Source organism: Clarias gariepinus, chromosome 25, assembly GCF_024256425.1.
Source record: "Clarias gariepinus isolate MV-2021 ecotype Netherlands chromosome 25, CGAR_prim_01v2, whole genome shotgun sequence".
In the NCBI taxonomy this organism is placed as follows: domain Eukaryota; kingdom Metazoa; phylum Chordata; class Actinopteri; order Siluriformes; family Clariidae; genus Clarias; species Clarias gariepinus.
The window spans coordinates 20,631,854-20,645,564 of record NC_071124.1 but is presented as its reverse complement, the minus strand read 5'-3'; the positions used below and the strand labels follow the sequence as shown (position 1 = coordinate 20,645,564).

The 13,711-nt window shown below is 38.3% G+C and overlaps 1 protein-coding gene across 3 annotated transcripts; it reads left to right on the top strand.

The window, feature by feature from the left end:
- The first annotated feature begins 815 nt into the window (after positions 1-815).
- LOC128512746 (nucleolar protein 9) lies at positions 816-8,786 on the top strand. 3 transcript variants are annotated; one of them, XM_053486148.1, is made up of 12 exons: positions 816-890; positions 2,182-2,484; positions 2,650-2,886; positions 2,993-3,211; positions 3,364-3,471; positions 3,571-3,712; positions 4,206-4,398; positions 4,488-4,628; positions 5,339-5,458; positions 6,008-6,217; positions 6,308-6,413; positions 8,259-8,786. In XM_053486148.1, exons 2-12 carry the CDS (start codon positions 2,259-2,261, stop codon positions 8,411-8,413), a joined length of 1,857 nt encoding a protein of 618 aa, XP_053342123.1. In that variant the 5' UTR covers positions 816-890; positions 2,182-2,258; the 3' UTR covers positions 8,414-8,786. The 3 variants fall into 3 exon arrangements, with proteins under 3 accessions (XP_053342123.1, XP_053342124.1, XP_053342125.1); XM_053486149.1 differs by having other exon boundaries at positions 817-890; positions 2,223-2,484; XM_053486150.1 differs by having other exon boundaries at positions 844-890; positions 2,226-2,484.
- The last annotated feature ends 4,925 nt before the right edge of the window (positions 8,787-13,711 follow it).

The following is a 13,711-nucleotide window of genomic DNA, read 5'->3' as shown; positions in this document are numbered from 1 at the left end:
GGAGCAATGGAAAAGAGTCATGTGGCCTGACGTGTCCAGACTGACCCTATTCCAAAGCGATGGACTCATTAGGGTAAGAAGGGAAGCACATAAAATATTGGGCCCATCATGCATAGTGGCCTTGTTTTATGATCTGGGATTGGTCAGTTCTAGTCTTAGCAACATTATGTGGCAATAAAATGAAGTCAGCTGACGACCTAAATGTACTGAATGACCAGGTTATCACATCCATGGGGGTATTTTCCAGGACTCAGATTGTAGAAGAGTGGTCCTGGGAGCATAAGGAACCATTTTCACACATGAGCTGGTTCACACATTGTGTGACTGAATGAAATATGAAGAGTATGTTACTTTTTTGGACAGACAGTGTAATGTATTCTAGATCTAATATGAGATCAATAGGTATGAAGAAGAGACGAGGGCTCCCTCTAGTGGTCGAACTCTAAGTGTGCACACTTGGTACTTTTGGTAATTTCATAGTCTGTTCGAGGGTTTTTGGATTAAATGAATTTGCTACTTTATACTCACGATGTCGTTATATTTACACAATAAATACCTAGACATTAAAATATATTAATTAAATGTATTTTACAATGACAATTAAATTTCAATAAACCGTTGTGTGAGTTTTTGGTAAGTTTATTTAATTTCAACTTTTAAACTTTGGATTTTAAGTTGTGTTTATTAAGAAAAGAAAAAAAAATTAATGATCAGGTATTTACGTACAGTAATTATTGCAAGACGTTTCAAATATTTAAAAAAACGAAAAAGGTCTGAACGGGCATGTCGTAAAAGTTCGGCGACGCAGTCCGAGTGTCGTCATCACGCTGCGACAACGCCTTCTCCACTGGCCATGTGAGATGAGCATTGCAGGAATATAAACCGTCCAGGTGAGAACTCGGTTATTCTAATAGCTGTGTGTACATAGTGTAGTGTGTTAATGATATAAAATACTACAAATATTTAACTTTTTCTTTAATTTGATGGCTGACACGTGGTTTATGACACAAAGTCATATCTGTTTTTGGACTAAATAAACCAACTCTTATCATTTGCTACTCAACAGCACCAAAGTGTTACAGGTTAAAGAAAAGTCCAAAGCCTAAAAGCCAAAATGTTTAATCTATGATTATTTCTGATGTGTTCAGTAATGTGTGTTATAATCCTCTATGATTGGTTCTGTACCTGGTTTGTACCTTTCTGACGTCACATGAGGACATTGTTATTGCTGTCACAATGCCAGTGATGTTTATAAACAAATCTGTCATCTCAAATACTAGAGACTTGTTTTTCCAACACTCATTTTTATCATTATACACTGTCTGGCCTAAAAAAAAAAAAATCATTAAGTTACACATTGTGGTATCCAGTTCATGTGAAAATGATTCCTTCTGCTCCTAGAACCACTCTGACCACAATCTGAGTGCTGGAATATATCCATGCTATCAGGGGGGGGAAAAAACTCCATAGATGTGATACCATGGTCATTCAGTACATTCAGGTCATCAGCTGACTTGAGTCTAGACCTGACCAACTGAAGCCACACCAGATTATAACACGCTGCCTCGCTTGTATGAAGGCCACTATGCATGACGGGTAGATCGCTTCATGCGTTTCCTTCTTACCCTGACATTCCCATCTGGAATAGGGTCAGTCTGAAGTCATTAGACCATGTGACCATTATCCATTGCTTCAAAGTCCAATCTTTTCTTAATATTAAAAATCCAATCTTTGCTTTATATCAAAGTGAAGGCCTTTTTCTGATGTGTATTAATAAGAAATCTAATGTCTAAACTTGAGGGCAAAGTCCAGAATGCAATGCAGGTGCACCAAGTTATGACTGAGGTTCGAGGGCTAGAAGATCAAGGGCACAGTTGTGTTGACCGAAGTGTTGGCATAAAATCTGAAGCTTTGAACGCTGATCTGTTAGGACTGTAGAGATGAGGAGAAACAAGAGCTGGAGGAACGAAAAGATTTTTTGCTGCATCACATTCTGTAGGAAAAAGTTAGCCAAAGTAAAACATTTACATGACGATTAAAAGTCAGCAAATAAATCTTTTGCGCATCTGAATATCACGTGTTGCTTGATATGTGAATTTGTTTTTTAAAGGCAGTTTATTATAATAATGTAATAGCTAATGCTGTCACTTGCTGTTAATACTGCTTGCATTTATCTTTCAGTTTACTGAGAACTAGAGAAATTGTGATTAAATGCCTTCCAGAAGCTGTTTGAATTCTGTAATACACTAATAAGAGAGATGGTGGAAAAGATGGGAGCAAAAGGTCAAAGGCATTTTGGAGAAAAAGGGCAGAAGAAGATGAAAAAGAAGCCTGATCAGAGTAAAGGAGGAGAACGAGGACGAGGAAGCAGCTTCCATGGTGAGGAAGGAGGAAGGAGGAAGCGTCTGGATGCGATGACCGTGGGCTATTTTCGCAGAGTGAGTGAGAGATTGAGCGAAGGGTTTGCTGATGATGAGGAGCGAGGTAAGAGACAAAGTCATGTCTTAATCTACAGGCATTGGTTTAGTGAGAAATCCTATTTTTTTCATGCCATATTTGATTCCAGATCTTGCTTCTAGACTTAAAATAAAATAATCTAGTTTCACTGTATAAACAGATGTAACAAAAAAGCCTTTTTCTTTCCCATAGCTCTGTTTGTTGAAAACGTTCTCTCAGAGGTGAAGGGAAAAGCTGGCCTCGTCTCCACAGACATGACGGGCAGTCTGGCCCTCCAGAAGCTCCTGTCACAGGCCAGCCCCAGTCAGGTGGCAGAGGTTATGGTCGAACTAGGCGGAGAGACGGGGTCAGAGTTTAAATCTGTTTCGTGTGACAGATGTGGCGGTCATGTGATTGAAACTGGTATCAAGCAGATGGCTAAGTGGACAGGTAAGAATAACGCATGTTTGTAGTGTATATATGAACAATAAGAATGAGTGACGTTTTTCTCTGTATTATCCTGATTCCTAATGGACTTTGTCTTCCCCTGTGAAAGACGGCCCCTCTGAAGAGGACAGCAAGTCCGAAAATAAACAAGAAGAACCAGAAGGCGCGAGAAGCGGGACCCTGGAGGATCAGGTGCTAAGTCTGTGCCGAGTCGTGAGAGAGAACGTGGTAGACCTGATGAAAGACGCTCACGGGTCTCATGTGCTCCGGACGCTTATACACGTGCTCGCGGGATGTTCGACCCAAGAGCAGCCAGACGCACGTCCAGGTGGGAGAACCCGGGATCTAACATATAAGAACAACCTTCATTATTGTGCATTACGAATTTATTTGTACCGCAGTTAAAAGTCTAAAAGTGCACCACCTGTAGGAGGAACATTTTTGCAGCCACAAGTTTGTTTTTGCGTTTGTTTTGTATAGTTAAAAAGCAGAAGAAAGCTGAACCAGAGCTGACCGACTTTGAGGCACCGACGTCATTCTGGTGGGAGCTCAAGTACCTTTCAGAGTCTCTGATGGAAAAAGTTAACGGTGAGTGCCGCATGATATGATAAAGTAAACAAAATGTGGAAGCAAGCTCCTACTTATGTTGTATTTAATTTTTTTTCCTTGTTCATTTCTCCATTCCAGTCTGTGCCACCAATCCCACTGCCAGCGCTGTGCTCCAGACCCTACTGACCGTCTGCCACAGGAAGAGACCCATTCTGGGCAAAAAGCTCAACAAGGGCATCATGGAATACTTGACATCACTTAGCTCAGCTCCTGGAGTCAGGTCAGGATGATGGATGGATGAGGGACATGTGGGTGGGGGAGTGGATGAATGAAATAAGGGTGCATAACGATAAATGGAAAACATGGATTAATGCCATGGATGGACATGAATGAAAGAAGGAGATATATTGGATAGATGGATGCAAAATATATGCGAGGATGGGACGAGTTGGAGAACTGAAGTTATGGATAGATGGTACTTGTCGAGTAAGAGATGAATTGGTGCAGTATGGGTAAACAGATGGACGGATGATTATGTGAATGGATGGTTACGAATGAATAAATTAGTGAATGAGCACAGCAACATGATTGACAGATGGATGGATGTTAAGAGCATAATGGGATAGGTGTTGGGACAGTATTTATGGATTTAAAGATTAAAAGTGACATTGTAGATGAGTTAATGGATGGACAGGTGGATGTGACATAAATGAATAGATGTATGTCGTCATTGTCATGTAATAGTCTCTCTCTCTCTCTCTCTCTCTCTCTAGCCCCCTCTTGGTGTTTCTAAAGGATCAGTCGTGCAGTCGTCTCATCCAGACAGTGTTCCAGTTCTCCCATAAAGCTTTGCTTCGAGACACCTACAAGAACCACCTGAAGAACCAGCTCATGCCTCTCGCTCTCCATCCGTTTGCAAACTACACCATCCAGTCTTTAATCGCAGCCTCGGTCAAGTATAAAGTGGTGTGTTGTTACTCAAAGCCACATCATCTTTAGCATTTATTCTCTTTTATTGCTCCTCAGTGCTCTGTAAACCTCTCCCTGTTTCTCAGTTCCTGAAGGTGTTTGATGAGCTGGCACTCGGGTTCGAGGCGATCCTGGCAGCGGGGCACATGGGGGTCATAGTGCAGCTGGTGGAGAGCTGCGTAGACCGAGAAGAGAAGCAGCCTGACATGCTAAAGCTCCTCCTAGAGGTGAAACTGTTACCTTTTTTTTCTGTACAAAGCCTTCATGGCATACACACTTTATGGCTAATCAAATGTTTGCACATTTTAACGCGTATATATTTGCATAGATTTAGCACCGTGAAAGGGGCGGGGCTTGTGGAGGGTTGGTGGTGTTCCAAATTTGCATTCTCATTACACTTGCAGGAGTCACTCTATTATTATAATCCTTTTTTTGTTTGTTGTTATTATTTTGTATAAGTGCAACTTTAGGTTATAAATAAATAAATACACAATTAATTAACTAAATAAATAATTTATTTACAGAAGTTGTGTGTAAATTATATTGTTTGCTTTATTTTTTGTTTTGGTTTATAAAGAAACATTTTAAATAATGTTGTTGTTAATAATAATAATAATAATAGTAATAATAATATGAAATAGGATGTGGTATATTTTCTACTGTTTATTACCAGTACTATTGTGTATATGAATATTATTTTTACATGTTTATATTTTTGAATGATTCTTTTTTAAATAAGTGACCTTATATTTATTTATTCATTTATTGTTTTTGTTTGTTTGTTTTAATGCACCGCCTTAATGAACAAAGCAAATTTAAATTTAATATAATGAAACCATAAAACTCAATCATGAACCACGCAGTGGCCATGCTGTTGTAGTAAATTTAAGAAATATGTTTTCTTGCATTAAACGACATTAACCGGATTTCCTCGCAGGCGTTTCACTGCAGCGAGCCGTTCACACGCCACCTCTCCTGTCTCCCCCTCTTCCTGTCCTTACTCACATTCGAGGTGTACTACAACACGGAGGCAGCAGAGGGCGACGCTGTTCCTCAGGTATACACACCTCCTGCACCTCGACAGGCTTTCATCCAGAACATGACAAAAATAGCAAAAAAAAAAAAAGACCATGTCTGTTCATTTCCAGGAAGGAGTTATGAAAGGGAGTGCAGTTTTTTTTTTTATATGCATACTTCCCCTTTTTAATTTTTTTTTTAATATATTCCAGCGCTGTTATGTTCCACGTAAACACGTTTAACCAAACGTGTAATTGTTGCTCTGGAAAAGGTTTCCCAGAGGAGACTTTTATTTATATTTAATAGATGGAGTCTCCACTGACAGCTCTTTGTGACACTCAGTATTTTTTTCTCCCATAACATGAACATCTGCATTAATGTATAAAAAGTGCATGATTCCTTTTGGGGTCCAGACTCTCCTCATCTCCATTAACAGATTTCTGTAGAGCGTAATTGTCGCCGGTGTTTTGTTGAAGCACCATGTTGCTGGAACAGTGTGTTTGCAGACACGCACCTGTTTTTCAGCAGCTGGCCTTGAGATTAGGATGGTGTGATGGTCTTTTTTCTTTTTTTTTTTTCTCCTCCGCAGCGCCCCCTCTCGATCTGCTACCACGGCTCGCTCCTGGTCCAAGCGCTGGCCCGCTTTAAAGACCGCTCCATCCTGATGAACAGCCTGCACAACCTGAGCACAGCCGAGCTCCTGAGCCTGGGGACGGACCAGAGGGGCAGCCATGCCTTCCAGGCCCTCATCACGCTCTCCAGCGACAAAGGCAAAGGAAAGATCCTGAGGAAGCTGGAGGTGAGACAGTTAAGATCGTCTGCTCTTCGGCTAAGTTCTAACTGCTTAAATCTGATCTGTCTGTCTCTCATTTCTGTCTCACTCACGCAGGGGATCTATACTCAGCTGGCCTGCTCCAAATACGGCAGTCGGCTGTTGGAGGCCGTGTGGAGCAGCGCCACCATCAGTCAGAGGCAGAGCATTGCAGAGCAGCTGGGTGAGCTCACGGATACAGTATCGCACACATATTAATGTATCGCGTCACAACCCGAGTATAAATCAAGATCCTTTTTTTTTTTTTTTTTTTGTAGATTTAGTTCAAGGTTCAATGCACGTAGAAATAAGACAGAAAAATGAAAAGATACACCTAAACTAAACGCTCATGTTTCTTTTCCTGTTATATATACATGCAAGATTCATATCTAGAGTCAAAATAACAGTTTTCAGAAAGTGCACATGTTTTCAGCTGGTTATCAAGATGGTACATGATGCCCAAGACCCAGATGGTTCAAATTACAATAATGTGCATACGAGGAGAAAACGTATATAAACTAACCCCACGTACAGTAAATCTACTTGGTTAGTTTATGAAAATTAATATTTAAGATTTGCTTGTTTTGATTGTTGTCTTATTATTTTTGAAGCAGAAAAGCCCCCACCAAATAAAATACTATGTATTTGCAAATTCAATTGTAAACTAGTGTTAAGCGACCATGACATGATATCTCTTTTTTTTTTTTTTTTTATCTTTATCATCATCACTAACTCGCACTTTTCTGATCAGTCTCATAATCCTGACAGCAGCATGTTATGGCAAAAAACTCAAATTTAGGGTGACCTTAAAGGTTTTACAGATATCTAGAAATGTGCAAAAATGTCATTTGAGATTGCAGTGTTTAGTTACAGATAAGCTGCTTTTTTTTCATATTAACTTCAAGGTAGAAATAAAAAGAGGCTGGTAAATGACAAACAGTTCATAGCGGCTGTAATGTAATTGATAACAAGGACACGTCCTGATAGGAGGTTCCACCTCGTTAAATGTAAATTTAAATGGTTAAAAGTCATGAAATGCGATTCTTTTAATTAATTAGTTTATTTATTTTGCAATTCTGTGTTGCAGGAGAAATCAAATAAAATAGAAATAATATTGCTGTTGGACTAAAATTTAGATTTTTTTGTTTTGCGATGCATCAAACCGATCCTGTCATGTTTTCTTACAACATAAAATTAGACATTAACAGACTTGAACAATTGGATAATAAGACACAGACATTGAATGTAACTGTAAACAAAAAAACAGAAAATTATAATGTTGATTAATTTGGGGAAAATTGCTGTTTTTAAAAGCCGTGCTGTTGTAGAATATTAGGATAATAATCAATTTGGAACTGAAGATAGGAGAAAAAAATCTATTTGGTTATGTATTGTCTATTTTTTGTTTTTGTTTTTGTTTATCTCCCCTTATCATCGAAATCCATTTTACTTAAATTAAATTGTAATTTATATTTATGTTTGTAAAAGGTGGTAAATTTGGCCCATTCCTCTCCATCCATAATCCTGCACGCTAAATTTTTCACACGTTAGCAGGCAGCTCGGCATCGTGTGTGGTACGAGCGAAAAATTTGTGGAGTATTTGTAGAATCTCAATTCAAATCGGATCGACACCTCGGTATCGTATTATTATAATAATAACAATAATAATATGATATTGGATGATCCCTGGTGATACCCATCTCTATTTGTAACCGTAACAAACTAGTCAATCATTTATTTATTTTCCTATTACAGCACGCCTCCGAAGTGTTTCATTCTGTCCTGGTTGATTTTGTTCCACGGGGACATATTTCTAAAGGGATAAAAACCTCAATTTTTCTGGCTCTAAAAGCAGTTTTTCCTTTACTTTAGCGAACTCTTTTCCCTTCACACTCATCTTTTCCAGTTGATCAGCTAATCGAGACCTTAATTCTCATCCTTAAGTAGATAAAAAGCAGCACCACGTACGCGTATAATGCGTTATAGCTACGCAAATAAACGAATAATCCATGTGTGTGTTTTCTCTCAGTCCCCAGCGAGCCTCAGCTGCGCTCGGATCAGTTTGCGCGTCACGTCTGGGCGAAATTCGGCCTGACGCACTTCCAGAAGAGACGCGGTGCCTGGATGGAGCTTCAGACGGGAGAATCGAAAAAGAGAAAGATGTTCAGTGACATTCTGGAGTAACTGCTTTGAACTGGTACTTTTTTTTTTTCAGGGCTTAAACAAGTGTTAAATCACCTCCTGTGGACCGAAATCCTACACCGTTAACACCGCTCCGACAGAGTTACAGTTAATCCTCTGGTATTTGATTTGGTCAGATGTTAACGCTTGAGCTTTTTCTGTGTCGGTGACGTGTACAAATAAAACCGTGCGCTTTTCTACTCTCTGCAGTTGCTCTGTCGTCTAAAATATCAAGATACATGAAGAATTTTCATGACAGCATGACGTGTTTAAGGCAACAGGGCCATATGTAACAGGGATATAATCTGATGTTAAAACAATTGATTGATTAAGGATAGATTTTATTAATCAATAAACTATTTTTGGATAAATGGAAGTGTATTGAGACTTAATGATTATATTTCTCTTTTGTTAGTGCATTATTATTATTTCACAAGACCCACAGTAAAAAGAAAGTGTTTCTATGTACATTATCCATTTGTGAAATTGACATTGATGGAATGATTTCTATATCTATGGTATTTCTTCCCATTGACCCGTAACAATCGTTTCTATTGCTCGCGGTGGAGGTGTCCTGAGTGATTAGTGACTCACAACTAGAAAAACCAGTGAAGGAAGAAAAGCAAGAGAGCGATCAGAGTGCAGCTGTGACTTCTCCTGCACTTTCTCTTTCCCTCTATCTCTCTTCCTCGAGTGGGAGAGAAGGGAGAAGCCTGCGAGCCCGATCACAGGGCGATGTGACATTCAGCTGCGAGGATCCCCTGACCGAGTCAACACCATCCCGATAGAACGCTTCACATGAGGGCCTGGGAACGTCAAACAACTCTCGCTAACGGCCATTAACGTCAGCCGCCGCGCGAATGAGTTAAATTAAAAGGCCGCCGTGGTTTTGTCTAGAGCGCCTTTCCATCACTCATCCGCAGAGGTGCAGGAGATGGTGTCGGTGTGGTCCATTAAAGAACAGTAAGAGTTTTATGTAGCGGTGCGAGACAGATTAGAGACGAGATTTCGTCTGGCCGGTTTGTTATTGTAGATAGCAGTTCTCACATACCGCTTTGTTAAATTACTTTGATTCTTATTTTGATGTTTTTAGGCTGAGGGGGAGGGGGAAAAAAGATAAGTCATAAAATATTACAATAGTTTATATTGCGTTTCATTTCTGCCTAAATGATGCAGAATGTAGGATTGTGGAGGGAAAAAAAAGTTCAGTCTTGAATCCAAACTCTGAGAGTCAAAAGTTTTGGCACCAAAACTCCACCAAAGGAGGGAAAAGTTCACACAATCTAGAAATGAGGAATGTGACTTTTTTTCCTTCTTTTTTTTCCCATTTTTTTTTTATTTCCATTAGGAAAAGGCCAACATGGATCACTCAAGCATGTATTTATTGATTCTATATGTTACTACAGTTAGTGGTATGACTAGTTTTTCATTCTCTACGTATTGGTTCTCGCTTATGGCAAAGCACTCGTTTAGAGTTGAGTTTGTTCAATGACGAAATAAGGGAGTTTAAGAACATTTTTTTTCTTCTATTTTTGTCCTTAAACCGTTGCCAGTCTGTAAAAAGTGTAATTAAAAAAAAACTTTGAGTCTGAACTGTTCAATTGAGTCATTAATTGATTTAACATTAACATCTTTGTATTAATTGATTAAATAATATTAATAAATAATACATCAAAAATGTGTTTAATTTAAGTCACAATGTTAATGTTTTCTAATAAAACCAATGCTGATCTAAGATGCAGGTCTGCTTTCCTGCCTAAAAGTTTATTTTAAATGACAGACAGAGTGATTATTGTGCTGCTCACTCTACAATGAAAGGTAGTTTTTGATGTTACAATGTTTTGGGTAAAATCCTTTTAGTACAATGTATGTAAATAAATATTACATTGATCCTTTATTAAATAGATTGGTTATTGATGAATTATTTAACAATGATGTTGATGGACATGCAACAGAACACACGTTGAGGTCTTTTAAGAAAATGTTTCCGCTCCTCATTTCGAACTGGTCCGTTCTTTCCACGGATAAACTCATTACGGCGTTGTAAGTGTCAAACTTCAGGGAGCCTTTCTTCAGTGAGCCGGTGACAGTTATCAGGCTTGATTCTCCCGCAGGACCCTGAATGTTGGGGATTTCCTGGGGGGCTCAGTGCCTCCGTAACCTCCCCCCTCATTAGCAATCCGTTGATGGATAGCACAGCTAATTGTGGAGCTGCGGATCAGCTCTGGAGCTGCCCATCTGCTCCGGTCCTGCAGCTGTGGACGCTTATCAGTTAGGAGGTCCTTCAGTGGAGTTATTCCAGCTGGATAGCTCTCTTTCTGTCTCTCTCTCACACACACAAACGTTCACAGAGCAGAACTAGCTGATTGTGCATTGTTCTGGCGCATAGCCTCGTTGCTTCTTTCATTAACCCTGTTGTGAGATATTAAGATATAAAGCATTTAAAGAAAACTTTGAGTTCCGTTATTCAAACATATTCATCATTACAAAGTGAACTACAGTGGGATGCACTGAATATTAGTGAGGTTTCATAAACCTGTCACTGTTTTATTTCTTTAATTATATTTACCTCCGAGTGTGTGGTGTCCTGGGAAAACAGCATGGACATTTAAAATCTGTAACAACTGAAATGTGTTTCTGTATTTCATGTATCTTAACAAGAAGTGTAAAAAAAAAGTTAAAGCTATCTCAAATGTGAAACTGGAGATCTTGCATTTTATACATATTTTATTCCATTCCACAAAAGTATACTATACTTTTATTGTTTTTTATTGCATTCAATTTAATATGTAGTAAATAAGATTTATAAAAAGTACATATGGTCAATTAATACGTTGAACGTTTTTAAGCAAATTATGCGTTTAGTGAGTTTCATCATAAAACTCGTACACATCCAATCTCGCCTAAAATAATAATCTAGAATAATTTTCATTTGTGTTTTTTCCGACTGAAGTACAGGGGTGTTCAAGTCAACCTGGGACTTTTAATTGTACAGAACACAGTTATGAGAGTCAAAACTCCCTTTATTTGTCTATATAATCCCCTGCTCCACTAATGTACTTATCCAACTGTTTCACTAGTCCTTAAATACCTTCAAGGTAAAAAGGTTATTTATTTTTGTATTAAACGTACAGGCTGTTAAAGGAGTTCCTGGGAGGCTTACTCTCATTACTGTGTTGTGTTAATTTGCACAATCAAAAGTTCTGGTTTAATTTGAATGCCCCTCATCTTTAGAAATTTTTTTATTTAATTTTTTTATTTTTTTACTTTCCAGGGTGTACCCTGCCTCGTGCCTTAAGTCTCCTGGGATAAGCTCCAGGTCCCTGCGACCCAAAATACAGGATAAAGCGGTATAGAAGATAAGTGAGTGAGTGATTATATATATATATATAATTTTTTTTCCATAGTAACATAATACTCACTCACTCATCTTCTATACCACTATATCCTGTGTATATATATATATATATATATATATATATATATATATATATATCCGGTATACCATAATACATTTCTGCCAAATCAATTTTACTGAATAAATATTTTTAGGCTTATGAATTGGTTTACACATTGTGACCAACACTGTACCAGAAGTACATCAAATATCAAAAACAAAAGTCTTAGACTATTTATCTCCCTGTTTAAACACTTATAGACCATCAAAATAATATAGAGCTTTGTCAGGGGAAAAAAATCTCTATATTATTATTGGTTGGTTTGCTTAAGCACTGTTATCACTCTGCTTTTAAGTGATTAATAGTAATGTTTAAGCTTTAATCACTTAGTAATGATTAAGGTAATATTCTAGCTCATCTCCTACTTTACATTCTTTTATAAAGCTGAGATTCCATGCAAGAACGGTTTTTATTTTTCTTGCAGTCTTGTAGAACCCATCAAAAATTGTCCCGCATCATAAACGTTACGTCATATCGAAGCATTTTTGTGGCAACAACAAAAAAAAGCTCTACTATGACAAGAAGCTTTTCTCGTACCCTTATTTTTAAGAGAGTAGCCTGAGCTATCTGGTTTTTTTTTCTTCTCCCCCCCCATCCCAACACAGAAGTGACGTGATTGTGATGTTAGATTAAGCTTGAATGTGTGCTCTGGGTTTCTTGCGATATTTAGAACTACAGATATTACCCTACTTCTGGGAAACGATTTGGAGATGAGCAAGTCTTTGCAGAGTGTGTCTAAGAACAGTAAATCAGTCACAGGCAACTTATATGATCCAATCTGTAGATTAGATTAGAGCTCTGTTCCTTATCAGGTATCTTACCTACAGTAAGATGGAATTAATAGTCGTCCTGGTGCAGAGGATTGTTCCACTGTAAACATTTCTTGTTTAGGATACACTGCTGGAATTTTAATTTAAAACATCATTATTATCCAACTATCACTTTTAAGACCAATCCAATTTCGAGCTCGCGTCTTCCTCCCCACACACACACAGCCGCTCAAACACACTCCTTCGAGTCTCAGGTTTCAGAGAGCCATACAGTTTGACCGGCTGTTTTAACTTTTCTCTTCTAATTAGGCCCAGGACTGAGAGATGCTTAAATGGATCCCTCATCACCAATTAGCCCGATCTCCTATTCATGCTGCCGTTCAGTAATTAGCTCAGTTGTAATGAAAGAGGGTGTTGGGATGGCGAGGGGAGGGTGGATTTCGGAGAGAGCTGGAACCGGCTATTTGTCTCTGTGTGAGGTGTTTTTCTACTCCAGCAAGCGGAGAAGGACTCAATAGGAGATGGGTTGAAATCAGTTGTCCAAACGCCCACATGCACGGTGAAGGCTTGAGATAAGCGCCAGAAAAACAAACAGAACAAATACATTCTGTGTGTAATGATTATTAGGAAGGTGCCTTTGATGGGATGAGATGAGAGAAGGATAAGATCAGGCTTTTGGAGAAATTTAGTGCTGAAATTGTGTGGTTAAATGTCGGTCTATCCCTGTTCTAATATGAAACAGATGTCGGAGTGTATGGGAGATTTAGATATGAATTTTTTCCACTGGTACAAAAACAAGTTCTATTATTATTTTCCCTATTATTATTTTTATTATTTATTACAAATTGTGAGCGTAACAAATGATTAATAACTCACACCTGTAGTATGGCTGTGTGATATAACATTTATCTGATTTGAAAATAATACTATTTCAGTGTGTTTTTCTATAAGATTTTGATACTTTTCTATGTATTCTGCTTTTCTATCATTCATTTTATTATATATATATAATTACTCACTCACTCACTCATCTTCTATACCGTTTTATCCTTTTTTCAGTTAGAATGAAATGA

Coding starts and splice junctions, on each gene's coding strand:
- LOC128512746 (XM_053486148.1), top strand. CDS start 2,259: ATGGTGGAAAAGATGGGAGCAAAAGGTCAAAGGCATTTTGGAGAAAAA. Junction 4,629..5,338: donor TGCTAAAGCTCCTCCTAGAG/GTGAAACTGTTA, acceptor ATTTCCTCGCAG/GCGTTTCACTGCAGCGAGCC. Junction 6,414..8,258: donor GAGCATTGCAGAGCAGCTGG/GTGAGCTCACGG, acceptor GTTTTCTCTCAG/TCCCCAGCGAGCCTCAGCTG.